At 43.0% G+C, this 27,859-nt stretch overlaps 1 protein-coding gene and 1 non-coding gene across 5 annotated transcripts in view; one reads left to right on the forward strand and one right to left on the reverse strand.

Annotated features, from left to right (window-relative positions):
- LOC121453333 (nucleotide exchange factor SIL1-like) overlaps positions 1-27,859 on the forward strand; it is a 267,151-nt gene that overhangs the window by 51,667 nt on the left and 187,625 nt on the right. Inside the window, exons 2-3 of one of the 4 annotated variants that reach the window (XM_041660024.1) lie at positions 1,979-2,069; positions 23,057-23,170. In XM_041660024.1, the coding sequence (XP_041515958.1) occupies positions 23,063-23,170 (108 nt within the window). In that variant the 5' untranslated portion in view covers positions 1,979-2,069; positions 23,057-23,062. Of the gene's footprint in view, positions 1-1,978; positions 2,070-12,411; positions 12,431-14,598; positions 14,720-23,056; positions 23,171-27,859 lie in introns of those variants that run through there. The other 3 variants (XM_041660022.1, XM_041660025.1, XM_041660023.1) reach the window with 3 other exon arrangements.
- Positions 7,564-7,682, reverse strand: LOC121453719. The gene has a single exon (XR_005975043.1). It is a non-coding gene; the product is annotated as a 5S ribosomal RNA (ribosomal RNA).

The following is a 27,859-nucleotide window of genomic DNA, read 5'->3' on the forward strand; positions in this document are numbered from 1 at the left end:
TGACTCTGGGTTGATCAAGTAAAAACTGTGACTTCTGCTTCATCACTCTGGTGCTCTGCCTGGTTTGACCTTTTGAAAGCCTATAGGTACTGATCTCACCTAAAAGGGGAGGTTGGGTTTGTTTGTTTGTTTTTGTTTTTCGAGACAGAATTTCTCTTTCTAGCTTTGGAACCTGTCCTGGAACTTGCTTTGTAGACCAGGTTGGCCTTGAACTCACAGAGATCCACCTGCTTCTGCCTTCTGAGTGGATGTGAGGGATTTGAACAGGAACGTGAAGAACAGGGAAGCTTCATAAATAAACTGATAGTAGTTGATAAGTAGGGGCAGAAGGAAAGGGGAAGTTGATTTCCAGGGCTCATGCATTTCTGACTGGTAGGATAGCTATCAGCCACCTCTAGGAGGATCAGGCATATAAAGTGAAGAACAAGGCTTAGTTTTGGACTTGAGTGTGAAACATGCAGGAGACTATAGTAGGAGTATCCTTCTGGCAGCATGAAGGCTGTGCTGAAAATCTCATGTTGCTTTCATGTTCAAATTGTTCACTGCGGTATATCTCCTTGGGTAGATAATGTGATCCAACTCCAGTTCTGTTTACCACCTCTTTCCGTTAAGAAAAATAGAAGCTGGGGGTTTCTAAGGAATGAGTTCATGGATAGAGTTAAACTGTGTTCATCCACTTACCTAGATGGCAGGCTTCATTCTGTTCCTGTTTCTCCTTTAAGACCATTCTGAAAAGAGAGGTTCCAGAGATTTGCTAGGACAGTGCAATGAGCTTTGTCTTCAGAACTTATCAAATCAGTATGGGAAAGAAGGTCCTTGCGTGTCGTGATGTTTGCTGCCCCTCAGCTCTTTGCTGTAGCATTTATTTGTTGAAATAAATACCTATGCCTAGTTTGGGGTCAGATCTTCAAAAAGTACCATGGCCTCTACTATTAATGAGATGCTTCCTTCATTGTCTTTTCTACTTTTTTTTTTTTTGAAAAAATTTCTGCCTCCTCCCAGCCTCCCATTTCCCTCCCCCTCTCCCCCTCCCCTCCCCTCCCCCTCCTCTCCCTCTCCCCCCACTCCTCTCCCCCTCCCTTTCCAGTCCGAAGAGCAGTCAGGGTTCCCTGCCCTGTGGGAAGTCCAAGGTCCTCCCCCCTCCATCCAGGTCTAGGAAGGTGAGCATCCAAACTGGCTAGGCTCCCACAAAGCCAGTACATGCAGTAAGATCAAAACCCAGTGCCATTGTCCTTGGCTTCTCATCAGTCCTCACTGTCAGCCATATTCAGAGAGTCCGGTTTTATCCCAGGCTTTTTCAGTCCCAGTCCACCTGGCCTTGGTGAGCTCCCATTCTTTTCTACTTTTAATCTTCCAAGCTTACTTCTTCTTCCAGTAAGCCCTCTATGGCCCACATACCATGGTGGACACATCTACACTCTTGCCTGAAGGCTCTTTAACCTAGTGTGTCCCTTGCTTTTCTGGGCGCTCCTAGGGAAGAACATCCCTGTTTGTTTATTCTCTGCACCCCCAGCATCTCTACATATTTAGGATGTTATAGGCATTGGCAAATATGTATGGAAGGATGTATGTCTTTCAGTTGGATGTGTTGAAGCGACAACTATGAATGTTCCAGGTTTGTTTTTCACCTTTTCATGACATATGAATTTTTGCTCTTCTTATAGCTCTCCTATTTGGGAAGGTGAATAATGTCTTTGCAAAAATACTTTTTTGAGGGGGATTGGCCTGTTAACGGCTTATCGAGGGCTGAAATGGCTTTTGTGTAGGTGTAAACCTCCAGTAAGTGGACGGTGCGTCAGTACTGTGTAGGCATAGTGCTTTGTGGTTTTTAGGTGCGCCCCACAGCTCTGTGAATTATAAGACTGGCTTTTCTGAAGCCAAGGCTTATGTCTTTACGGGTTGTTAAGGGAGTGGTTGCATGGTGAGAACCTTGCAGTTTTGACTTCCTGAACCTAGTATTTTCTCTTGACATTACCAGAGGCTGCTGTTGCTTTTTGATAGTCACCACAAGAGGAATCTGAGTGGTCGGAGGCAGAATGGAATGATGTCAGAGAATTGCTTCTCACTTGGTGAGTACATTGGAGAGACTGAGCAACAGAGACAGAAAAGTATGGTCAACTAAGACTGAGGTGGTTGCTCTTTATGGAAACTAGAATGAACGGGAGGTACTTGTTATAAAGCCAAGGCACGAGAGGACTGGGCATCTCTCATCCCTTGTTATTTTTCAAATAATGTTATCTTGGGGCTGGAGGGATGTCTCAGTGGTTAAGAGCACTGAGTTCTCATCTAGAAAACCACCTGTAACTCCAGCTATGGATCCAGGGGACTCTGACACACTCTTCTGTCCTCCATGGGCACCAGGCACATGTGGTGCACAGACATACATGTAGGAAAAGCACCCGTGCACATAAAATAAAAATTAACAAAATGTTGTCTTATAACCCTTTGGAGTTGTTTCATGACATATCTAAACTACAGGCTTTAAATGCTTTCTGATTTTTAGCCAGGCTATACTCTGTCTAAAAGCAATTGATAAATGGACTGTTTTGAGGATATGGCATGTCATTCTTTTCCAGCTAATCTAGTTGAAGGAGAAGACTAGCTGGCAAGCCATCCCCATGGCACTTACTTTGGCAAGAGAGACTTAAGGGTCCTGCTGGCATCCCTATCACAAGTTCACTCACTGGAACCCAGAATCCCTTTGCAAATTCCCGTCTTGGATGCTGCTGTTGCCTATCTGTACCTCTGTCAGTTGCAGGCTGATGACTCCTGGCAGGCTGGGATTTGGTTGGTGGCATCTTTCTGGGCCCCTTGACCCTACCTGCTGTTATAAATCCTGCTGTGCACCCTTATTCACATGCATGACTATTCCTTGATACACCACTTTTAAGAAGAACAGATACCAGATGGGAAAAGTAACTCTCTTGGGTTTATGTGTGCTTTACAAAACTACACTTTAAAAAAATAAATTGTAGCCACCTTTGGTGCTTTTCCATGCTTAGAATGTGTTTGTCTTATTCTTGCTGTCCTATGGAAACCAACAGAGCTGTAAAGAAATGACACCCCCTTAGAAAACCCAGGCAACTCTTGGGGCGTCCCCAGGAATATGCAGTGCATCTTTCTCCTCTCATGTCCTGCCGAGGCCAGGGCTTGGAGATGACTCCTCAGAGCACTGTGCTTTGTACTATTTTCCAAATAGCTTAACTAAGAGATCAAGGCTGTTTGAAGTTAAAGTGTTATATTGTTCAGATTAAAGCTTTTAAACTATCAGTTAATTGGGGTTTTAAAATACTGTTAATTGAACTCAATTTTGGTTACTATAGTTGACATAGATACTGGACAAATGCCCATTCATTGTTGAGGTATTGGACATAGGTGAACATGGGCTTGGAGAAGAGACGGCGCACAGTTTACAGCTGCTGACATAATTCATCTGTTTCCCCATGTGACTGCGCTCCTCTGTAGTGCTGATGCAGTGAATTGGTGCTGACATAATTCATCTGTTTCCCCATGTGACTGCGCTCCTCTGCAGTGCTGATGCAGTGAATTGGTAATGCGGTGAGCTCTGGCTGTGCCAATCAGGGTTGCAGTGAGGCTATTTGGATAGTTGGAATAGCTCTGAGATTGGGAGGACATTTAAAGTTTGAAGCTAATACCGTATTCTCCTTCAGCCCTAGCATAGGACCTAAGCTTTAGGCGTACTTTGATTTGAGGGCTGTATTCCCATCACGTAGACCGTGGTAGTGGAAGATCAGAAGTTCAAAGTTTAAGTTCTTTGACCATTTTCAAATAGAGTTTTTATTTCTGTTGTTGAATTGTAGGAGGTGTTTTATCTATTGTGATATTATATTCTTATCAGATATGATCTGCAAACATTTTCTACATTTTCTCCTGTCCTTCTCCTTTTCCCCAGCAATGGGCATAAAAGCCTTGGCCTTGCACATGCTAAGGAAGCTCTCTGCCAATTGAGTTATAGCCCCAAACTGTTTTTTTTTTTAAATCAATTTTATGTTTTTGATACAGTAAAGTTTATGAAGCATAAAATTTGAAAATAATTATGGTTATATGCTTTGTGTATGTGTGTCTGCATGTGTATGTGAGAGGCCAGAAGAAAGCCCTGGATCCCTTGGAGGAATTACAGGTTCTTTTTTTAAAAATATTTTTTATTATTTTTATTGAGCTATACATTTTTCTCAGCTTCCCTCCCTTCCTCCCCCTTCCATTCTACCCTCTCCTGTGACCCCCACATTCCCAATTTACTCAGGAGAGCTTGTCTTTTTTTTCCCCCTCCTATGTAGATCCACGTACGTCACTCATAGTGTCCTCTTTGTTGTCTAGGTTCCCTGGGGTTGTGGACTGTAGGTTGGTTTTCTTTACTTTATGTCTAGAAGCCACCTATGAGTTAGTACTTATCCTATTGTCTTTCTGGGTCTGGGTTATCTCACTCAATATAGTTTTTTCTAGATCCATCCATTTGCCTGAAAGTTTCAAGATGTCATTGTTTTCTTACTGCTGTGTAGTACTCCATTGTGCAAATGGACCACATTTCCTTATTATTCAGTTGAGGGGCATCTAGGTTGTTTCCAGGTTCTGCAATTACAAATAACACTGCTGTGAACATAGTCGAGCACATGCCCTTGTGGTATGATTGAGCATCCTTTGGGTATATACCCAACAGCAGTATTGCTGGGTCTTGTGGTAGATTGTTTTCTAATTTTCTGAGAAATCGCCATAATGATTTCCAAAGCAGCTGTACCGGTTTGCACTCCCACCAGCATCCACACCTCTCCAGCATAAGCTGTCATCATTTTGTGTGTGTGTGTGTGTGTGTGTGTGTGTGTGTGTGTGTGTGTGTGTGTGTGTGTTTGATCTTGGCCATTCTTATAGGTGTGAGATGGAATCTCAGAGTTGTTTTGATTTGTATTTCTCTGATGGCTAAGGATGTTGAGCATTTCCTTAAGTGTCTTTCAAGCATTCTAGATTTGCCTTTTGAGAGTTCTCTGTTTAGGTCTGTACCCTGTTTTTTTAATTACAGGGTCTTGTGGGCTATCTGGGCTACTGGGATCTGAACTCTTGTTTTCATAACTGAGCAGCAAATGATTTTAATTTTAACCTTTGAGCCATCTCTCTAGCTACAAGTTTTTAATGTTATTAAAGTTCATCTTACCTATTGTTTTCTTGTATTACCTATGATTTTGGTGTTAAACAGTTGTCAAATTAGCCTCATGAAAGTGTTTTCTGTTTTTGTTTTTTTGAGACAGGGTTTCTCTGTAGCTGAAAGTGTGTCTTGTCTTCTAAGAGTTGTATAGTCTATCTTTTAAATTAGGTCTTTGATCCATTTTTCAAGCCTTGTGAGCTGTGGAGGTGCTTGCCGTGAGGACTGACAACTGTCAATCCCTCGGACCCATGTGGTGGAGGGAAAGAGTGAACTCCCCTGGGTTGTCCTCTGAGGATCATCCATGTGCTGCAGCATAGGCACCCGTATCCATGCACATATGTGTGCATGCATGGATAGAAACAAAATGTTTTTTTTTTTAAAGATTTATTTATTTATTATGTATACAACATTCTGCCTCCATGTACGCCTGCTGGCCAGAAGAGGGCACCAGATCTCATTACAGATGGCTGTGAGCCACCATGTGGTTGCTGGGAATTGAACTCAGGACCTCTGGAAGAGCAGTCAGTGCTCTTAACCTCTGAGCCATCTCTCCAGCCCACAAAATGTTTTTTAAAAGTCAGTTGTCTGTAGATGTTTTCTTGACTTTAGTTTATATGTTTATCTTATGTTCTTAATTTTTTTAATTGAGCTTTGTCATAAGTTTTAAATCGGGACTTGTAAATTCTTCAACTTTTGTCTCCTATTTTGTTCTTTTTTAAGATTGTTTTGAGTATTCAGGGTCCTTTAAAACACCATATGAATTTTATGATATATGTATACACACAACACACACACACACACACACACACACTATTTCCATAAAAAATGCTACTGGGAATTTGAGAGGAATTGTGTTGAATCTGTGCCTTGCTTTGCATGGGATTGTCATTTTGACAGTGTTAAATCTTTTAATCCACCCCAAGATGTCTTTGTTTATTTAGATCTTTTTAATTTTGTTAGCAGTGCTTTATAGGTTTTAGTACACAGTCTTTCACCTTCTTTGTTAAATTAATTTCTAACTATTTTATACTTTTTGGTAATATTTTAGGTAACATTGCTTTATTTTTTTTTTTTTTTTTTGAGACAGGGTTTCTCTGTGTAGCTTTGGAACTTGTACTGGAACTAGCTCTTATAGACCAGACTGGCCTCGAACTCACAGAGATCCACCTGCCTCTGCCTCCTGCGTGCTGGAATAAAGGTGTGTGCCACCACTGTCCGGCATCCATCCATCCTCCCTCCCTCCCTCCCCCCTTCTTCCTTCCTTCTTCCTTCCTTTCTGGCTTAGTTTTAAATTATGTGTACCTGTGTGTGTCTGTGTGGGTCACTGAGATCAGGTGCTCTGGAAGCAGTGCTTCAGGCGTGCGGAGCTGCCTGGTGTGGGTGCTGGTGACTGAACATGGTTCCTGTAAGAGCAGTGCATGCTCTTACCACAGAGCCATCTCCAGCCCTGTTTTCATCCCTTTGTTGAAAGCTCACTGCTGGTGTATAAAGAATACAACTATTTCCCCCCTACATTTAGGAACTCTAGCAGAATCTCTGGTTGATTCTCTAGTTTTTGTTTGTTACATGTAAGATTGTGCAGTCTTCAACTAGAGATAATTTTCTGTTGCTCTTTCTGTTTCAGATGCCTTTCCTCCTTAATTGCTCTATTATTGTGCATATTAGAAGTGGTCAAAGCAGTTACTTTGTGCCTGATTTTAGATGAAGGACTTTCAGCCTTTACCAACGAATACAGTAGTAGCTATAGGCTTTTCATGTTTGTTCCTGGTCATATGGTTCTACTCTATTCCGATTTACTTTGTTTAGTACTATGAAAGGGTGTTGGATTTTAAGTGCTTTTTCTCTACCAGTTGAGATGATCATGTGCCTCCCACTTCTCTTAAACTTCCCAAGACAAATATGATTTGATCATGTATAAGTCTCTTAATATGCTGTTAAAAATGGTTTACTAATGTTATGTTCAGTCTTTTTACATCTATGTGCCTATGGGGGGCCTGTAATTTTCTTGTAATGTTCTTGTCCAGCTTTAATATCAGGGTCAGGCTGATCTCATGAAATGAAAAAAGAACTGTTCTGTTACGCTTTATGGAAGATTTTAGAAGGCTTTGAGTACTGCTACCTTTTATTTATTTATTTAAACCATTCTTTGTCTGTGTATGATATATCTGTATCAGTGACCCCCCCCACCTCCCTACCCAGGATTTTCCTTTTTTTCCTCACCCATCCCCCCTACAGGAATGCTGGGATTGCAGACATGTATGTTACCATGTCTAGCTGGGTTTTTGTTTGTTTTTAAATGTGGGTTTTGAGAAGTCACACTCGTGTCCATGGTCGCATGTCAAACACTGCTCACGGAGCCATCTCCCCAGCCCTCTGCTTTCATTCTTTTTTTTTTTTTTTTAAAAAGCCTACAGCACCCGGTATTCCCAGGCGGTCTCCCATCCAAGTACTAACCAGGCCCGACCCTGCTTAGCTTCCGAGATCAGACGAGATCGGGCGCGTTCAGGGTGGTATGGCCGTAGACCTCTGCTTTCATTCTTAACACTCACTTTGCTGACCATTAGGTCTTGGCATCCTTTGTCCAGTACCTCCTGTTTGAAGCACTAGCCTTGAAGCTGGGTCAAGTCCACTTTTTCATACTTGCTTTGACACTTTTGACCACTTTTCTGGGGAGCCAGCCACACTGATTATTCTTCAGACTCAGACTGGAGGCTGCCCTGGCAAGTAGGGTTAAATCCTAGCTTTCCCCATGTTTCCTTGGGCTGATGATGGATGGTCTGATCCTGGACTTTCTGACCAGGCCTCTAAGTTATCCACGAGATCATCAAAAGAGAACTTACCTAACTGTTCCTTGTGTAGTTAACATTTCAGGATAAAGACTCCACTGAGCACAGCCTTCCATAACTCCAGGTTTGTATATGACCATAGAGGTGGCCACACATACTCTGTTTAAACTAGTAATCCATATATATAACAGCTCTGCTTCTTTTACTCAGTATTTTGAGAGGGAGTACATTTTGAGACAGGGTCTCACTATGTAACTCTAGGTGGCTTAATATTCTCCAGGTAGACCAGGCTGGCCTGGAACTTTCAGTGACCCTTTGACTTGTCTCATCAGTAATAATTTATGTACCTGTTTTTATCGATCACAATAGACATTTTTTAGAAAATATTTTTTGTGTGTATAGGTGTTTTTCCTGCATGTGTGTCTGGGTACCATGTGTGTGCCACTGTCCATGAATTCTAGAAGGCATCAGATTTACTATGACTGGAATTACAGAGAGCTGCCGTGTGGGTACTTGGAATTGAACCCAGGTCATCTGAAATATCAGCCAGTGTTCTTAAGTGCTGAGTCATCTGTTCAGCTTCTAAAAACAATTTTTAAAACAGCTAATCATTTGCTAGTACATGTTTTTTTTTAATGTTTTTATTTTTGCTCAATCAACAGAATTTGTGTGTGTGTGTGTGTGTGTGTGTGTCAGACAATGTTGGAATCTGAAGATAAAAGCTCAGGCAGACAATTATTCCTCACCGTTGTGGACTTGCTAGTCAGATGGATTTCAGTTGTGACAAGCCTGTGAAGTAGAGCCTGACTACCCAAGAGAGCACAGTGTTCTGGTCTCCTTTCTATTGCTGTGCTAAAATACTTGGGCTAAAAGCAATTTAGGGGAAGAAAGGGTTTCGAAGGATGAAACGGTCACAGTCCATCATTGAGAGGAATCAGGTCAAGAACCTGAAAGCAAAACTCTTGTTATTTCACACAGCATTTTCTCCAATCCAGGGACTCATTTACTGTCAAGGAAGTACAGCAGAAATCATGGAAGAACACTGCCTGCTGCTGCCTTCTTCTCTAGCTTGCTTATCTAGCTTCCTGATATAGCCCGAGACTACTTGCCCAGGGAATGGATTTGCTCACAGTGGCCTTCTCACAAAAGTTAACAATCAAGACAAGGACAGACATGCTCACAAACCAGCCTGATAAACACAGTTAATTCAGTTTAGACCTTCTCCAAGTGATTCTAGAGTATGCCAAGTTGACAGTTAATGCTAACTAGGAAACCTTGGGTAGGCCCCTTTTATCTTTCTTTTCTTTTCCATTTTTGGACAGACTTACGTTTTTGAGGCTGGCCTTGAGGCTGTGCTCCTACTTTTACTGGCTCTCCTGGGATTATAGTCTCACCTCCCATCCCCCATTTTGGTCACTTTTAATGTTTCAAACTTTACATCAGCATATATTATCCATAAATAATTGGTCTGATGTCATTTTCATATATGTATATAGTACTTGATCATATTCACCCCATTGCCTTTTTCCTCCATCTTTTTTTATTGAAATAGTCTTGATTAGAACTCAATAGAAGTCTGCTGTGTCTCAAACTTCCTGCCTGTCTCTGAAGTGCTATTATTACAGGCTTGTCCCACTGTGTCCATCTTTGTCTTCTGAGATGCAAAGGAGAACTTTTGGCAGAATAGTGGCAGTTTCACTTACAATGAGAATCTCAGTAAAGCCCAAGAAGGCTCTCCTGGGAGCATGGCAGAGTAGCTCTGAAATAAGGCTGCAGCAGCCTAGAGGACCGATGGCTGTTTCCTAGGCAATACTCTGCTTAATATTTTCAGCGTGTGGTCACGGCAGAACTAAATGTAGTTTCTGATCCCAAATTGGTAATAAATGTAGATATATTTAGAGTCAGAAACAATGCATTTACAATTCTCTGCTCCCTAATTGTGTGCCAAGTGCTGAGTTTAGGTTTCTTTGTTTCTTGGCTACCTACCCAGCCACCCACCATCTTTGGGAGATGATGCCTGATTTTCTCTGGGTGTTGGGTGGGATTGTGAAGCCCGTGAGTTATGGCTCTCTGAGTTATGTTGAGAAGCATCTGATTTTTTTTTTGTGTTTCTTCCCACGTATGTAAATGTGTATGTTTTAAAATTCATCTCCCTTTCAAATTTTAAGGATGTGGTATTATAAATATCTGTGGGCTCTTAGGCACTTTACAAATAAACTATAATGCTTTGGTTACCTGAAGACATTTGTAGTCAACACAGGTAGTTGTAAGTTCTGTGGTTGATAGCCTATCCTCTCATATTGCTGCAAAGTGGTTTTTACAAGAAAATGCCCCCCCCCTTTTTTTTTGAGTGGCCTCTGTAAGTTAAGGAGGACTCTAGTTGTCTGTCTTACAATTACAAAGTTGTATTTCAAGTTGCCTACAGTAGTGTCTCTTTGGGGACTTTCTTTTTAGTAATTGTACTGCCTTAAATGTGGAAAGCTTCATGTCTGTTGATTGTGAGCAGGATTTGAAACCTCTTGATGTCAGCAGTGGTAGGTTTTGTAGATTCTGTTCAGTAGAAAGTGGTCCACGAGGCTCAGGATACTGAGGCTAATGCTACATTGTATCTGTGTGGGACTGGAGAGATTAACAGCTCGTAGAGGACCTGGTTCCCAGCACCCACATGGCAGCTAACAACTGTCTATAACTCCAGTTCCACGTGACCTGATGCCCTCTTCTGGCCTCTGATGGCACTGTATGCATGTACACTTCCATACATGCAGGCAAAATGCTCAATACACATAAAAAATAAAGATAAGTAAACATATAAACTTAAAAACATATACACACTTGGTATCTGTGTGAGTATGAATACCAAGTGCTTATAAACCAGCACAGAATAAGAGTTGGTATGTTATTTGGAGCTATGAACTGGAGGTTTCCCTTCCTCCAGACTCTTCTGGTCCCACTAAGAGATGCTGCTGTCCTCTGAAAGGCTTAGAGGCATTAGGAGAAAGGAATGATGAATTCTGATCCCTGCTCTGCTGTGCCTGTTGTGGCTTCTGCTGAAATCCCTGATACTCTTTAGAGATACAAGAGCATCAGCAGGAATGTGAAGGCAAAACTAAGTCATTAGGAAGCTGGACTCTGAAGCATCTTTCAGCTTTTGACCAGCTGGCTCTAACTCAGAGGCAGCCAGTATCAGTATCACTTAGGTTTCAGTGTGTGTATAGTCCAGGTTTGTGGGTAACTTGTGGCTCAGGACTGGGCTCCAGGCAGGGGCTGGATGGCGGCAGAGTCCTTACTACTTTGTTCTGTTCAGAATTTCCTCTAATAATAGATATTTAACTACAAGCTTTTTAATTTTTATTTTGTTAAGAAAAGATCATACCATGTAACCCTAGCTGGCCTGGAATTCGTTACATAGACCAGGCTGGCCTCAAGCTTAGAGAGAGCTGCCTGGCTCTGCTCCCTGAGTGCTAGGATCAAAGGTTTGCACCACAATGCTCTGCTCAGCTCCAAGATTCTTTGACTTCCACTTTGTGTCAGGCACTGATCTCTATATTTTGTTATCTCATTTAATCTGATAACTATACTACCAAGTAGTTATTATCAGGTCTTTGTGTATAAAGATGACAATCTTGATCATCTATCCCAAAGTCACACAGCTAGTCAGTCATACCCGAATCAATCCAGAGTCGTCATATTGGGCTGTTGTGGAGAGTAAAGGAGCTCAGCACTGTGCTTAGAACATTGTGCTGGAGTAGAGGCGAGACGGAGTGGAGTTTCTTGTAACTTTTATTGTTATTAGCACTAACTGATCACTCTCAGGACCTCAGGCAGCACTAAGGAACAATTATAAATGAGTGTGTTCTTGCCACTCTGTTAAAAGCTTGTCTAGTGGAAGGCATATTGACCAGGCTTACCCTACGCCCGCCCCTGCCTGTGAGCTGTGTGTGTGCCACAGTAGCTTGGGCGTGATAGAAGCAGGTCTAGCCACAAGAGGGCCCCAGTAGGCTCATTTAAAAATTTGTCATAACACAAAGCATTATTATTTATTTATGCTATTTCAGAACAAATAAAATGATGGATCCAGTTTCTGTGGCTGATTCCACAGCCCTGGATCTTACACTCTATTGCTCTCTGGCTGCCTGAACTCTGGCTCGTTACTTAACCTCTGAATTTTTGTCTCCTTGTGGGTAAAATGAGCAGCACGTTAGAAACACCTCGGAGGGTTATTGTGGAGAGTAAAGGAGCTCAGCACTGTGCTTAGAACGGAGACAGTGCTCCATAAATGTTGCATGTACTTATTATTTGACAGAATTTATTTTCCTCTGGGATGCTTAGTTATTGTGTTGGAAGACGGGGGAAGGAGTCTGACTGATGCTGTGTTCATCTTCCACACCAATTCTACAGTTGTACTCAGTACAACTCAACCAAGAACAAAGCTGCTGAGCAGACTGGGACGTGGCTGGGGCTCAGAGTACACGGAATTATGTCTGACGTGAGTGTCTCCTTGGAGAATTTGCTTCCGTTTCTCATGTCTCTAATGGTGTGGCTGCTCCTCACTGTCCCGGGAATGTGTGCTCTGGGACATGGCTGTGTGTTACTGTAGGAACCTGCTCCAAGGCATTGGAGAACCCTTCTGTCATACTATTGAAGTGTACCTTTTAAAATTAAGAATCCAGTGGAATACTGAAAATGGCCTCCATTTGTTTTTAAACTTCATTGTTACATGTGGCTCCTCTTTGAATGACCCTCTTGCTGCCTCATTACCAAATCCAGTGATCAACTCCTCGTTTGGACTGAGCTCTTGGCATTGCTATTTACAACTTGGTTTTTCCTGTGATTCGCTCTTTTCTCTTTAAAATATATTTATTTTTATTATTTTTAATTATGTGTAAGTGTATGTATCTTCATGTGGGTATGTGCATGTAAGTGAAGGTGCCCACAGAGGCCAGAGGCGTCGGAACCCCTGGAGCTGGTTTACAGATGGTTCTGAGCTATCTGACATGGGTGTTAGCAACTGAACTCCTCCGGAAGAAAGCAGATGCTCTTAATTGCTGAGCCATCTTTCCAACACCTCCTCCTTCTCTTTTTTTAAAAATATTTTAATTTATTCTTTGACAGATTTTCCAAGTACTGGGGGGGCAGAGGCAGGTGAATCTCTGTGAGTTTGAGGCTAGCCTGGTTCCAGGACCAGCCAGGACTACACAGAAAAAACCTGTCTCGAAACAGACAAACAGAAAGACATGTGTTTTGATTATAATCACTTCTCCTTAGCCCATTTTTACCCTTTTCTGTTTTCTCTGAGTCCCTTTTTTCCCAACAAGTTCCTCTCCTACTTTCATGTCTTGTTTTTGTTTTTATGATTCAGTTTAATTCTGGTTGCTTGTATGAGTATAGATTTTGGGTTACTTCCTAGAACATGGATAACTTACCAGTGGCTATACCACCAAAGAAAAACAACTCCCCCAGTAGCTAGCTATTAACTGCCAATAACTCTTCAGCTAGGGTGGGACCTCATGAGTCCCTCTCCCATCTGTGTTGGAGTTGACTGGCTTGGTTTTAGGTAAGTCTTATGCACTTAACCACAGCTGCTGGAGTTCATGTCCAAAAGAGGGTGTTTCACAGCACTCTTTGCCATCTTCTGGCTCCCCCCACCCCATGTTTGGAGGAGTGTGTGTGCGTGTATATGTGACAGATGCAGATGTCCCACTTAGGGATACTCCACAGCACTCAACAGTCAGTTTTCCCTAGAACTTTGACCAGGTTTAAGTCTGCTTTAGCTGTGCCTACTACAAAAGGTTTCGCTGATGAAGGTTGAGACCAGCACTAATTTATGGGTTTAAACACATATTAAAGGCAGTTTGCTAGCAGGTCCACTGCCAAACAACAGCAGATTCCGCACTAGGGCCTATGACTCTTTAGTCATGGACTTTTGACCAGATTTACAGTACCAGTTATGCATTCCCTCCTGTGGAGTGGGTCTGAAATCCAGTTAGAAAGCAGTTAATTCCCCTCATATAGTCATGCCACTATTGCCCCAGTGGTTACATTTTGCCTGGTAAGCTGGTTTTATAGCACTCCAGTTCAGGCCACTGTTGGATAAGATCATTGATGATGATTTTTTTTCCCACAGCACCTTGCAGTAGTACGAAAGCTAGCCAGCGTGGAGGAAGTTCTCAGATCAATCCCAGCCTGGCTTTTGTCCTACATCCAGTGTGTGATAGCTTCAGCATGAGAGCTGACCATCTTCTTTGGTGTGTAACCAAGACAAATAATGCTAGCCTCTATTATTGTGGGTGCTCCTGGGAACTCCCTGTCATGGGAGGGTGTCTCATACTTGGCACTGGGATTTTCATTTAATAACCCAGGTTTCTAGAAGCAGCACTATTGATCCGTGCAGTCTCTGCTCTCCTGGACTGTGTGATTCAGCACACTCGTCTCATTGGTGCTCCCCTGGCTTCTCAGCCTGCTGCTTTTCTTTCCCTAACCTGCCGTGGACACTGAGGACTGTTCTTGGTCTGCTGTCCTTTGCTCTGAGGTTTCTCCATAGGACAGTGCCTCTACTCTTGTTTTGGTCCTCACTCCTGTTCTGATGGCACCAAAGTCCTTGCCCTACTCACTTGCCTTTCTATTTCCAGCAGAACCTTTATGAATCTCCTGCTACGCTCTGTGGCCGATGGAGCAGCTGACTTGTCATCTGGATTCAGCAATCCAAATGAAGACTGAGCTTTAGCTTCCAACATTCAGATTCTTTGAAGACTGAGACCAATCTGGATAGAGACAGGCGAGGCTTTCTTTTATTCAATCATTTATTTGTCTCTTGATTGCTCTTATATATAGCTATTATCTTTTGTCTCTAAGATTGCAATTTTCTGATAATCTATTTAGCTTCTTTCTTGAAAATATGTATGTCATTCTCCTAGAGTGGGCATGAGGTGGTTCATGTCCCCCCACCTTTTTGAGTACAAAGGATTAAAAAGAGCCAAGAATGTGTCTTCATAGCTTTTACTTCTCTTCTTCCAGAGCTCTTGTTCCAGGTGGACCCATAGAGCTCTCTTGGCCCCTGTGTCCTCTGGCAGAGCCAGAGTCTGTCCTTGTGCTGCTGTAAGAAAGGCCTCTTGGGTTGTCTCTTCAGCCCTCTTCAGAGAAGAACAGGCTTGTGTGCACTGGAAACTGTCTTCCAACAGTCTCTTACTTTTGCTTTTGACTGCCTTGGATTTAAGAGAAGTTATTTGATTCACCCTAGGAATGACCTTTCTACTTGGGGAAATATAGTGCACAAATGGCCAGTTTTGAGTCCAGTCTGGCCAGCTAGTGGGTGGACTACTGTTAACTGCCATATTTCTTTTGATAGTCAAAGACTGTCTTTTTTTTTTTTTTTTTTTTTTTTTTGGTTTTTCGAGACAGGGTTTCTCTGTAGCTTTGGAGCCTGTCCTGGAACTAGCTCTGTAGACCAGGCTGGTCTCGAACTCACAGAGATCCGCCTACCTCTGCCTCCCGAGTGCTGGGATTAAAGGCGTGCGCCACCACCGCCCGGCAAAGACTGTCTTTCTTGACTTTCTGCTTAGTTTGTATCTTGGGAAGCCTATTTGTCTGACCACTCCGAACCTAGTTCTTAGTTTGTATCTGGGGAAGCCTATTTGTCTGACCACTCCGAACCTAGTTCTTAGTTTGTATCTGGGGAAGCCTATTTGTCTGACCACTCTGAACCTAGTTCTTTTGTCCTTCCAGTTATTTTTAACATTTCTCTTCTTTCCTTAAGCCTTGTACATTGTTCCTCCATGTCAGGGATGTTCTTTCAATATCCCCTTTGCATTTCCTATTTATCTGCTTAGATTAGATGGTTAGCCTCTGTTTGTGAGGAGGTGAGTGATGGTGTGTCCGCGTTTGTACGGCCCGTATATAGTAATGGACTGTGTCTGTGGGAAGAGCGCATCCTCTAGCCTTCAGTCTGAAAGCGTGGGATTGTTTCACAGCTGGTTCTGCAGTTGGCGGTTCTGTGTGCTTGGGCCTGGCTCTGGGTGCTAGTGTACTGAGAAAGCTCTGAGTGGATTGGGTCTGCCTGGGACTTCAGCTCTGTACTGGCTGTGCTCAGGTGTGGAGATTTTTTTTTTTTTTTAATATCTGTTTTCTTCGCCTCCTGGGAGCAGGTACACAACTAAAGCCTCATGTGTCAGCTGGAAACTGTGGATCTTGGAAGCGTGAGGTGTGGGTTCTGGAATGTGATTCTGGGGTTCCTGGCTTGCCCTCATTGACTGGGCAGTGGAGGGATAGCTAAGTGCCCCTAAACCCTTCCCTTCCATTACCTATTTATTCCCCCTGTCCACTCTTTGAAGTAGAAACTCTTATTATGACCATTTTATAGGTGAGAAAAGGAAAGCCTAGCAAAGTTGTCTTTAATTTTTTATTACATTTGTTTCTTTATTATGTGTGTGGTGCATTGTGTGCCACGGATTGTGCTGTGTCAGAGGGCAGCTTGTGGGAGTCCTCTCCTGCCGTGAGGGTCTAGCAAGTGCCCTTACCCAGTGAGCCACCCTGCTGGCTTTCTAAAGTTGTGTCTAAGATCAACTGGCTAGGAATTTGTCAGAATTGATTTTTTTTAGATCTGTCTGACTCTAAATTATTGTGCTATGCTTTCTACCCAATCTTTTTATCTTTTCAGTTTTTTTCTTATAAAATACAATTGAAATTCTTCCCCTTTCCCTTTTTTTCTAGAAGATGAGGAAAACAATCAGTATCTGTGTACTGTAGGTAGGACCAAGCTCCAGAGAGTTCAAGGTGGGCTGCTGGTGTGACTAGCCTTGTCCTGGACATTTTCATATGTTCAGCCTCTCTCATCCCCATGCCCTGTTCCTGAGGCTTGGGGCAGCCACTATCTGTGTTAGCCAGCCATGTCAGAACATGCGTGAACCCAACAGTCCCCTCTCCCTCCCTTTACTGGCTGCTTGTCTTCTATCCTCAGAAAAGACTAAAGTTACTGGAGGTTGTCTTGTTCACACAGGGCCCAGACCTCTCCTCTAGTCTGTGCAGTGGATTGGAGGACAAAGCAGCCTGAGGTATGTGGGAGGTGGAGCTCCAAGGCCTTTCCTCTATGTTGCCCCAGCATCTGTTCTGGGCCTCAGTAAACTGACAACACATATTGCCCCGCCTACAAATGGCCATCTGGAGACCTATTGTCTCCCTTGTCTCTGAGCACTTAAGGAAAGAGTTACCGGGAGGGGGAGGCGCTGACAAAGTTCCTCTTTCCTGGACTGAGAGGTGCTGAAGTTGGATGAAGGCCAAACACATAAAGTTTGCAGATCTGTTCTCTGTGAAGGCCAAGTGAGATGGGAGGCTTTGTTTGGCAGGCCATGCAGGGTAAACTTGGCATTGTGGGCAGCAAGTGCTTTGGGAGGGCACTCTCCTCAGGCCTAGTGGGATGCCATGAATTTGGCTTTATGTTCAAGCTCCCTTTGGTGGTCCCAGCTGCCTGATTTCTTGCTTGCAATTCTCAGGTCATCTTGGCAAAGTGCAGCTAGGTGCTCCTTCCTCCACTTGCTCCTTCTCCCTCTGCCTCAACTTCGGCCAAAGCTCAGGGCAAGCATTTCTGGCATCCTCTCTACCAAAACCAAGGGACTTGGCTGCAAGCCAGGCCTTAAAGGACAGACACTTACCCCTGCTACATGCTGCAGGGTTTGTGCTTCTTCTCTGGGCATCGCAGCAATGCCTGGGGAACTCATTCTTCTACCCAACCTCACTTTCCCTCGCTCTCTCCTCAGTTTTCCCAATAGCCCACTGAACTCCACGCCTGCTGTCTTTTGTGGGAAAATGGATGGAAGCAATAAGTAGGTCAGGTGTGTGGTCCTTGTGGAATTATTGAGGGGAGATGAAGGATCCATTTTTCAATTGATCTCTCATCCTTTGTATTGGCAGCAGTGTTCCTGCTGGCATGAGAACCCTGCGGGAGCTGCCATTTCTCTGCCCTCTATTCCCCTTCCTACTCTAGGAGCTGCTGTGTGCATTGGCTGTCCCTGACCTACTGTTCCTCAGTCTCTTCTGGGCCTCTTGTTTATTTGTCATCTTGCCCTTGACTTCTCATTTGTCTTTACCATCGCCGGTCCCATGTTTATCTCTGGCTGTCGGAAGGGAGTACCTGACTGCGTGTGCACATGCATATATGCATGAACACTATCACATGAGGAAGGACATGTGTGGCTTTGGGGTTAATGCGCTTTCTTTTTCTCCCCCCGCCACTTCCTTTCTTTTAAGATAGCTTCTCACTCTGTGGTCCGGCAGACTAGCCTTGAGATCTTAGTGATGCTCCTGACTGAGCCTTCCAAGGGCTAGGATTGCAGATGTGAGCTACCATGTCTGGCTATTTCCTTTTGTTTTATGTTCTAATAGTGCTAGGTCCCTCTCATTATCCTGTGTCTCAAGTCAAGGTTGCAGGGATAAGAAGGATAAAAGCATTTGGAAGCTCTAGGACTGTGTCCTCTTGAGACCCATCTCCCTGGGCCTCCCTAGCCTCTCTTAATGTGGCAACCCCTTCCCTTATTCATCCTTAGCTAGCTTGGCACCTCTCCATCACCCTGGATATGGGCAGACACCTGCTCAGAACAGTGCAGTTGCTGTGAACCCATTCTCTGTCTCTCAGTGTGATTGGTGCCCCCAGGAAGCCAGGATGCTGGGAGGAACTTGTGTGGCACTCAGCAGTTCCATTTTGTGATAAAAAAAAATGGAGAGGGAGACTGGCAGAAAGCAAAAGCTGTTGCTGCTGGGTGAGTGGAGCAGCTATTTTTAGTCCTAAGCCTTTGCTTTTCTGTTTGGCTGTGCTTTTTTAGCACAGTGCTGGTCCAGCAGGGCTGTTTTCTTTCAAGGCTGCAGATGTCCTTAGGGAAGGTTTCTGTCTGCCCCTAGGAAGACATGGGCTGACCAGAGGGGTAATAACTTCCAAGAGTGGATCCAGGCAGAACTGAGTCCATCTTGGGGCAGTATGTGACGGGAGTCAGAGCAGTGTGTATGGAGTGTGGCAGGGACGGGGAGAGAAGTGTAAACATCATACTCTTCAGAAATCTTCCTCTGTAATTCGCTTACACCATTACCAAGTAAAATGCTGAGCGAGTCCCATCAGAGCTGAGGGTTGTGCACGAAACCCTTTCCAAGAGTCTGGGCTAATACATTCTGAATTCTTGTTGTTCTTGCTTAATGTTTGCCTTCCTGCCTCTTGTAGATTATGTGCTAGTTTTGGTAAAGTTGCCCTGTTTTCTGTTTTACTGACCAACTTTTGTTATAAATTTTATTACTACTCTAAAATAGAAGCTCTCTTTCTATTAAGCATGAATTCCCTACTCTCCCTTTCTTTAACCCCTGAAGGTGGATTCTGTGTTCTTTCTTTGTGATTTCTAGATATTTCTTGAAGGTGGAATCATATATGTCATTTTGTGTCTGGGTCATTTCGCTTGATGTATTGTTTTGAGGTTTATTTGTGTTGCCGTATGTATTTGTTCTCACCTTTTTATATGGCTGGGTAATAGTCCATTGTTTATATAGTATATTTTTAAATTTTTGTGTTTATTCCTTTAACAGGATCTTATTATACATATGCAGTCTGGTTTTGAACTCACCATATAGCTAAGGCTGGCTTTGAAGTCTTGATCCTTCTCTTTGTACCATCCAGCTACTGGGATTACTGTGCCCAGCTAAATGTCTGTCTGTTGTTGGACACCTGGGTTAGCTCTACTCTTTGAGAACTGTGAATAGCGTCTTTGAATACAGATGCATAAGTAACTGCTTGAATTCCTACTTCTTAGCTCCTTTAGGTGTACTCCTAGGAGAAAAATTGGTATATAGCTTTTTTTTTTTTAACAGGGTGTCACTATGCAGTTCAGGCTGGCATTAAATTCTTGATCCTTCTATCTGGCTTAAATGTAGAGTTTTGTTTGTATGTTTTTATTTTTTTTTTTTAGATTTATTTTGATTTTAACTACGTGTACTTATGTGTCAGTGTGGGTATATGCACACAAGTGTAGGTGCCACAGAGGCCAAAAGATGGCATCAGATTCCCCAGAGCTGGAGTTACAGGGGATTGTTAGCCACCTGACATGGGTGCCGGGAGCTGAAACTGAGTCTTCTGCAAGAGCAGTGCAGAATTTTTATTTTGAGACAAGGTCTTACCATGTAACTCTGTTGTCCTGGAATTCACTAGGTAGACCAGACTGGCCTTGAACTCACAAGAGATGCTCCTACCTCTGCATTTTGAGTGCTGGAATTCAAGGCATGGAACCACCATGTCTGGCCAATATATACTCTTAACTTGTAAGTCATTTCTCTGACCACACATGTAGCTTAAAATTCTCTTTCTCTCTCATATATATATATATGTGAATATATTAAATATATTCACATATAAACATCAATTTAATATATATAAATTAATATATATTTAATATCAATCAATCAATCTATCTATCTATATCTATATCTATATATATATATTAAGTTGGTGTTGGAGATTTGGCTTAGGGGTTAAGAGCATTGACTCTTCTTCCAGATGACCTAGATTTGATTCCTAACACCCACATCGCAGCTCATAATTGTCTGTAACTCCAGTCACAGGGATCTGATGGTCCTTGAGGTCCTTGAGGGTACTATATGCATATATAGTACAGACATACACATGGGCAGAATACACATACACATATACCTAAATAAAATAATTAAAAAGTTATGGTGTATATATTGTATTGAGAGGGCACAAGCATATTATGGTACATGTACGGAGGTCAGAGGACAACTTTATTGAATCAATTTTCTCCTACTTTGTGAGGTTCTAGGGATCAAACTCAGGTGATCACATGTGTGGCAAGCGTGTTACTTGATGAGGCATTTTTAATTGTTATTGTTTTGGAGAGTACTGAGTATTGATCTCAGGGTCTCAGGCATGCTAAGCAAGCCGACTTTGGCTGAGTTGCACTCCCTAGACTCTTACTCTGTCTTTTATTGAAACCCAGAAGAATTTGATCTTATATTTATAAATTAAATTATTATATTTTAATATTTATATTTACATGTATAAAAACACATTTATATTATTTATTTGTGTATGTGGTTGTGACCTGCCATGGTTTATGTGTGGAGGTCAGAGGACAACTTGTGGAAATGGGTTCTTTTCTACTACATGGGTTCTGGGGATTGAGCTTAGGTGGTCAGACTTGGTGGCAAGTGCTGCTGACTTCTTTTGTATTCTTTTGATGTGCTCAAATTGAACCCAGGGCTTCCTGCATGCTAGGAAAGTGATATTCCTCTAAACTAAATCTCAAGCCTTGTTCTAGATATTAAATTCTTATTATTTAGGTGATTTGAAATTTTTTCCCTCATAATGTAGGTTGCCTTTTCATGATGAGTGGCTTTGATTATGTGTGTATATTCGTGTATGTTCATGTACTCTGAGAGTATGCGTGTGGTGGTAGGAATTGAATTCAGGACTTCATGCATACTAAGCTAATGCTTTTAACTGACCTGTATCACCAAGCTTATAATAAAGTAGCTTTCTGAGATACAAAGCTTTTTAATTTTTTTTTTTTTTTTTTTAAGACAGGGTTTCTCTGTGGTTTTGGAGCCTGTCCTGGAACTAGCTCTTGTAGACCAGGCTGGTCTCGAACTCACAGAGATCCGCCTGCCTCTGCCTCCCGAGTGCTGGGATTAAAGGCGTGCGCCACCACCGCCCGGCTTAAGCTTTTTAATTTTGATGAAGTCCAGTTTATATTTTTTGTTGCTTACTCTTTTGGTGTCACCTTTAAGGAACCATTGGCAGAACCCAATAGCATAAAGATTGTACCTATGTTTTCTTCGCATAGTTTAAGCTTTTTCCCAGGGGTGGAAGTACGTGCCTGTAATCCCAGCACTTGGAAGGCAGAGGCAGAGGTGATGGGGGCTCAGTGTCACTTCAGCTATATGGTGAGTGTGAAGACAGCTGGTTACATAGGACCTTGCTTCAAAGTGGATTCGAGGCCAGCCAGGTCTACAGAACAAGTTCTAGAACAGCCAAGGCTGTTACACAGATAAACCCTGTTTCAAAAAAACAAACAAAACAAAATAAAACAAAGCAACAAAAAAACACCATAAACATTCCCAAAAGCTTTTTACTTTTACTTTCAGTTCTGGTCCATTTTGAGTCAGTCTTTGTGTGTATTATAAAGAAAGGGTCTGGCTTTATTCTTTTGCTTACAGATAGTGAGTTGTCCCAGCTTTGTTTCAAGATAGTTACTCCTGTTCTTCCTAGATGAATAGTTTTGACACTTTCATTGAAAACTGACCACATATGAGGTTATGTCTATGCTCTTATTTCTGTTTCATTAGTCTGTATGACTGTTTTCCTGCTCATTCCACACTTGGGTTCTTTAACTTTGCAGATTAAAAAGAGTCTTTCTGTCTTTCTTTCTTTCTTTCTTTCTTTCTTACTTATTTTTTTTTAATGGTTGTCTTGGTGTTCTGTGCTCATTAACCTTCCATATGAATTGGATAAATTTCTCTATTTCTTCAGGAAGCACCATGGAGTTTGATAGCAATTGCATTAAATTTGTATGCTGTTTTGGTTAGGATTGCCATCTTAAAAATCCATGAATATAGGATGTCTTTCAGTCCTTATATATTGAAATTGTTAACATGTACTGATACTTACACTAGGATTTGTTTGGTCTCTTAAAAAGTAGTGCACACGGTTCTGTGACTTAGAAATGTTGAACTTTGCTAGGTTAGAGGACACTGACGCTGGCAGTCATCAGCTGTGACAGTGGGTGTGTTTAAAAGGAGGTGGTTGCAGATATTTATATGGACTCGATCCTGTATCTGTTCACATGCAGCACAGTGGTGAATTTCCTCCTTTTCCCACTGCAGCCAGCAACACTTTCCACAGCCCCAGTACTATGAACGAGGAAGGAGGGCCAGGGCTGTCACAGCATATGCATTTCTAGTCAGGGACTATCACTTTGAGTTACAGGAATTGATTTATCTAGTAGTAGTAGAAGGCCTGTTCCACGTCTGCGCAGGAAATGACTGACATTTGTGGAGTAGAGCTATTATGGGAGTCATGATGATGGGGAGCCAGGCACTGACCTTCTGTTTTCTGCGCTTGTCCCCTCAGGTCCTGATGATGGCTCCTCAGCACCTGCCTTCAACTAGAACGGCTGCTCTAGGAATGTTGCTTGGACTGCTGGTGACTTCCTGGGTCACTGTCTGCCTCAGCTGTAAGAACTCAGTAAGTGTCTTCCTGTCGATTGGAGTGGTAGGAGGCGGCCTGGGAGAGCCTTCTTGTCTCCAAGAGCACTATGGGATAGGCTAGACTTGGAGTTTTCTTTTTATGGAAATGTGGTCTCCTTTTTCTTATTTCTAGTTCCTTTAGTCTCTGTTTAAAGGTCATGGCAGTTTCCCCTTGGAGGAAAATGGTGATAGCAATGATGATAATAAAATAATAATCAGCTTCCATGCACCAAGTATTGTATTAAATGTTTTGTATCATCCCAGAAACTCTATGAAGCAGGCAACTCTAATTATCCTCATTCCTAAAAGGAAGAGACTGAGGGTCAGAATCACAAAGCCGCTTGAGAAAGAGCTGGAGGGCGGGGCAGGGATCAGGATGTCCTGAGGAACTAGATGGCCAGGTGGAGAACACTAGCCCCAAACAGACTGCTTCTTCCTCTACTTTCCTTGTCCTTGTGCTTTCTCTTCTGCCCAGATCTCTGCCTCCTTTCCTGTTCTCTGGGGCCTTTGCTGGTTAGGCTGGACCTCGTTTCTGAGCTGCTGTGCTGTCACTGGTAGACAGGGAATGCCCACAGAAGCCTGGCCTGACAGCAGCACATTGAAGCTCCTGCAGGGCCGTTTTCTTTTTCCCTGGGTTGTCCTAGCAATAGATTGCCCTTGACCAGCTCCAAGCATCTCCCTTCCCTACAGTTTTGCCCTCCATGGCTACCTTTCCCGACCCCCAGGGCTCTCAGAGAATGTTGGGTAAAGCTTTGGAACTAGAGGCCCTTGAAGTGCAAATGACAATTGTGGTGAATTTACTGACAGTCCAGCTCAGCCGAGGCTCACCTCTGGCTCAGGGCTAGCTTCCACCTTCTCTCTGAAGTTATCTGTGTTCCTTCCTTCTCCGCCCCCTTTGTGGAGTGGAGAATGTGGTTAGGAGTCACGAATCTTTTCGAGCTTTTAATGTTCCCTGACTAACATCCTGTTGGTGCAGGTCTGCCCCCCCCCCCTTTTTCTTTTCTATTTCTTCTTTCTTTCTTTTTTCTTTTTGGCTTTTCAAGGACAATGAGAATGGACTCCCAGGATTCCTGGGGATAGGACGAGTTACAGCATGATGTTGGGGCTGTCTTTGACATAGCCTAGTTGTCCAGAAAGGAACCCAGTAGTCTTGAGGGATCAGGAATGTGTCCCCTTCTCATCTTACAGCTCAGGAGGATCCCTGTGTTCCCTGTTGAGAGCTTTAGCAGATGCTCAATTAACAAAGCATGATGATGAATTTACCTAAGGACTGTGTGTTAGTAAGTCCCTTTTGGATAATAGTCTAACCAAATAAATGAGCTTTCAGAACCGTAATTATTCTGGCCCATTTATATTAGCTCTATTGAGTCTAGTCTCAAAAAATGTTAATACTGACTTTCATCGGGAGAAGCTGCTTTTGTCCTTGTCTGTTCCGAAGCTGTATCTGTTTGTCATAATCTCTCATCATGTGCTAAGAGCAGTATGAGTTAAAGCATCTTTTCTCTCATACCATAAAAGTGCTGCCCTGATGGCATTTAAAATCTGAATTATGCAGCAGCCACCCTCCCAGTATCCCATCCTTTCTTCAGAGCCTGGGGTTCAAGCAAGTGTTCTTGGTGACCTGGAACTGTCCTGTTTGAAGGTGTTTGTGATGGTTAGTACTCAGCATGATCTAGGGACATTGTCTCTCCCAGCACCTGCTGTAGTACTTCTCTGGTGTGTAGTTAATATTCACTGTCACCTTGACAGGAGCGAGTCACCTAGGAGACAGACATCTGGGCATGTCTGTGAAGGAGTCTCTGGAGTGAGTTAATGGAGGTGAGGTGATCCACTCTAGCTCTTGATGACACCATTCTGTGAGCTGGGTCCTGGACTACAGAGCCGCAAACTGTACCAGCATTCATCTCTCTCTGCTTCCTGACTGAGGATGCAGTGAAGCTGGCACCCTAAGCCCTTGCAGCATCCCTTATCCATGATGGGCGCTGATGACTGTGTCCCCTTTTAAGACACTAGCCCAAATAAACCCTTCCTTCCTTAAGTGGCTTTTACAGTAACCACAAGGGTTAAATTGGGATGCCATGTCTTTTTTTTTTTTTTAAGATTTTATTTATTTTTTATGTACATAGTGTTTGCTTGCATGTTTGCCCACAGGGCAGAAGAGGGCATCAGATCTCAGTACAGATGGTTGTGAGCCACCATGTGGTTGCTGGGAATTGAACTCAGGACCTCTGGATGAGCAGCCAGTGCTCTTAACCTCTGAGCCATCTCTCCAGCCCGGGATGCCATGTCTTAAGAGGGGTATAAGAGCTGAAGGACTGTGGCTGTGAGGCACCTGCCTTCAAAAACCATGGTGGCTGAGTGGGGGAGGTTGTGGAGCTTAGTGAAAAGAGCACAAGCCTTTATATTCTCTTTGTCTGCCTCATTAACATTGTGACCATCTCTCATCTGAGAGACTGGCTGCTGTCTCCTTCTCAAAAACTTGCTGTAGATTAAATGTGGTTAATTAGATAAATACTTAGCATTGGCACCAGCACAATGTGGCCAATAAATATCAGATATGATTTTTAGTATGGGAGTGGCTGTTCCAGTGGTTAATTTTTCAAGCAGTGTCCTAATATGCTATCCTACAAGTCTTTCTATGTCATGGTGTTGACACAAAAATCACAGTTCTCATCTTAAAGGGAATAAGAGTTTATTTGGGGGTCTTTTGAGTGACTATGACTTAGGAACAGGTTACCCAAAATTCCATATTCCAACATGGAAACAGTTTCACACAGATTTTACAGCTCATAAATCAAGGCAAGTTTAAAATACACTGGTGGGTTTATCAGAGATGTAGCTACACTCATTGGTGAAGCTCTCTTACAGGCTCAAGATACTATCTGATGACATTCTGAGCTCTTGTCTGCTAATTGGTAGATTCTAAAAGGTTTTTATTTCTTGTCACAAGATGTTCTGCTGTGTAGGGGTGTGGGGTGGGGAGCAAGGCACAGCTGTTCTGGAAGGCCAGAACTAGCCCAAGATAAGGTAATTAACCTCTGGACCTGGATATTCCAATCTCTCCACAATACTGAAATTCTAATTAGCCAATCAGTTTCTGCGACACAGACTCCTCTTGGGAATTTTTGTACACAACCAGATGCATCTTCTCAGAACGTTTTGTTCGTGGTGTCTACCGACTAGGATAGGATGTGCTCATCTCTTCGATCTTGAAGGTTTTATTAGGCTGTTAAGGCCATCATCCTCATCTCCAGGCTCTGCAAAGTGTGGTGTGGTGCTGTCAGCTCACACCTTAGCTGGGATGTCCTGCTAGTCAGTAGTGAGGCCATTGGTATTTGATATGGTAAGGAGGAGGAACCTTGAAAAGCCAGCCGTGAGTGCACAGAAGCACGAGGTTTACTTTAGAGATGACCAAGAGCAGCCTGCCTCTCATCTCTTGGTTTCTCTCTTAGTTAGGACTATTGTTTTCCCTGTGGTCTTTTCGCTTGACTCGTGAACATCTGTGCTGAGGAGAGGGGTGTGCTGGCAAGTGTATTAGTGGTCTGTTGCATTGTGCCAGCTTGGTTTTCTCAGCATTGAGAGTGCAACCATTAGTTAAGACATTTGAGTCTGATCTCACACGTGGGTTTTGGAGCTGTGCTGACCAGAACTAAATCTTTGCTCTGCTTTTCTGAGCAGTGTGATTATGAATAGGCCATATACAGTGGGAATAGTCTGTGCTTCACAAGAGGCTCAGGTGGGGGGAGTCATGGAAAGGCTCTAGTCAGGGCGGCCTGATAAATGGTTGCTGCCATGATTATTATAACCCCATCCTCACAATGCTGTTTCTCCACAAAGTCTCTTCTGAAACTTTCCCTTTGAAAAACTGTCCAGTCTGTGGGATGTTGATGTCACTGCTCTCTGTGATTCTGAATCCTTGATCTTTGAGAATTGTGAGAAAATTGTGAGACCTGGGAAAATGTCTAGTCACTTGGGGCTAAATCTGGTGAACAGAGAGAACAGATTGAACATAGGAGCATCAATTTTGTATCATTCTCCACTAAAATTCGAGGTATCTTAAAATCTGATTCAAAGATGATACTAAGAAATGGTGTTAAAAAAAAACAGGCTGTGGGCGGTGGTGACGCACGCCTTTAATCCCAGCACTCGGAAGGCAGAGGCAGGCAGATCTCTGGGAGTTCGAGGCCAGCCTGGTCTACAAGAGCTAGTTCCAGGACAGGCACCAAAGCTACAGAGAAACCCTGTCTCAAAAAACAAAAATAAAAAACAAAAAAACAAACAAACAAACAAAAAACAGGCTGAGCAAAAAGATTGTTGAAAATGTTAGGCCTCTGTTGGGCATAAAGCGTATTATTTCTTCTATTGTAACTCAGTAGAATGACAATTCATTGCAGTTTTGATTTGTACTCTGCTGATGGTGTTCCTGTGCACACACAATGACTAAGACAACTTATAAAGAGTCTATTGGAAGCTTACAGTTTGAGAGGGTTAGAGTCTATGACGATCATGGTAGGAGGCATGGCAGCATTTAGGCAGGCATGACGCTGGAGTAGCAGCTGATGACTTACAACTTGATCCACAAACATGGGGAGACAGAAACACACACACACACACACACACACACACACACACACACACACACACGTGTCTTAGTCACTGTCCTATTGCTGTGAAGAAATACCATGAC

The sequence above is a fragment of the Microtus oregoni genome, unplaced genomic scaffold (genome assembly GCF_018167655.1).
Source record: "Microtus oregoni isolate MIOR12 unplaced genomic scaffold, Mior012 000011F_ref0000422, whole genome shotgun sequence".
Lineage (NCBI taxonomy): Eukaryota > Metazoa > Chordata > Mammalia > Rodentia > Cricetidae > Microtus > Microtus oregoni.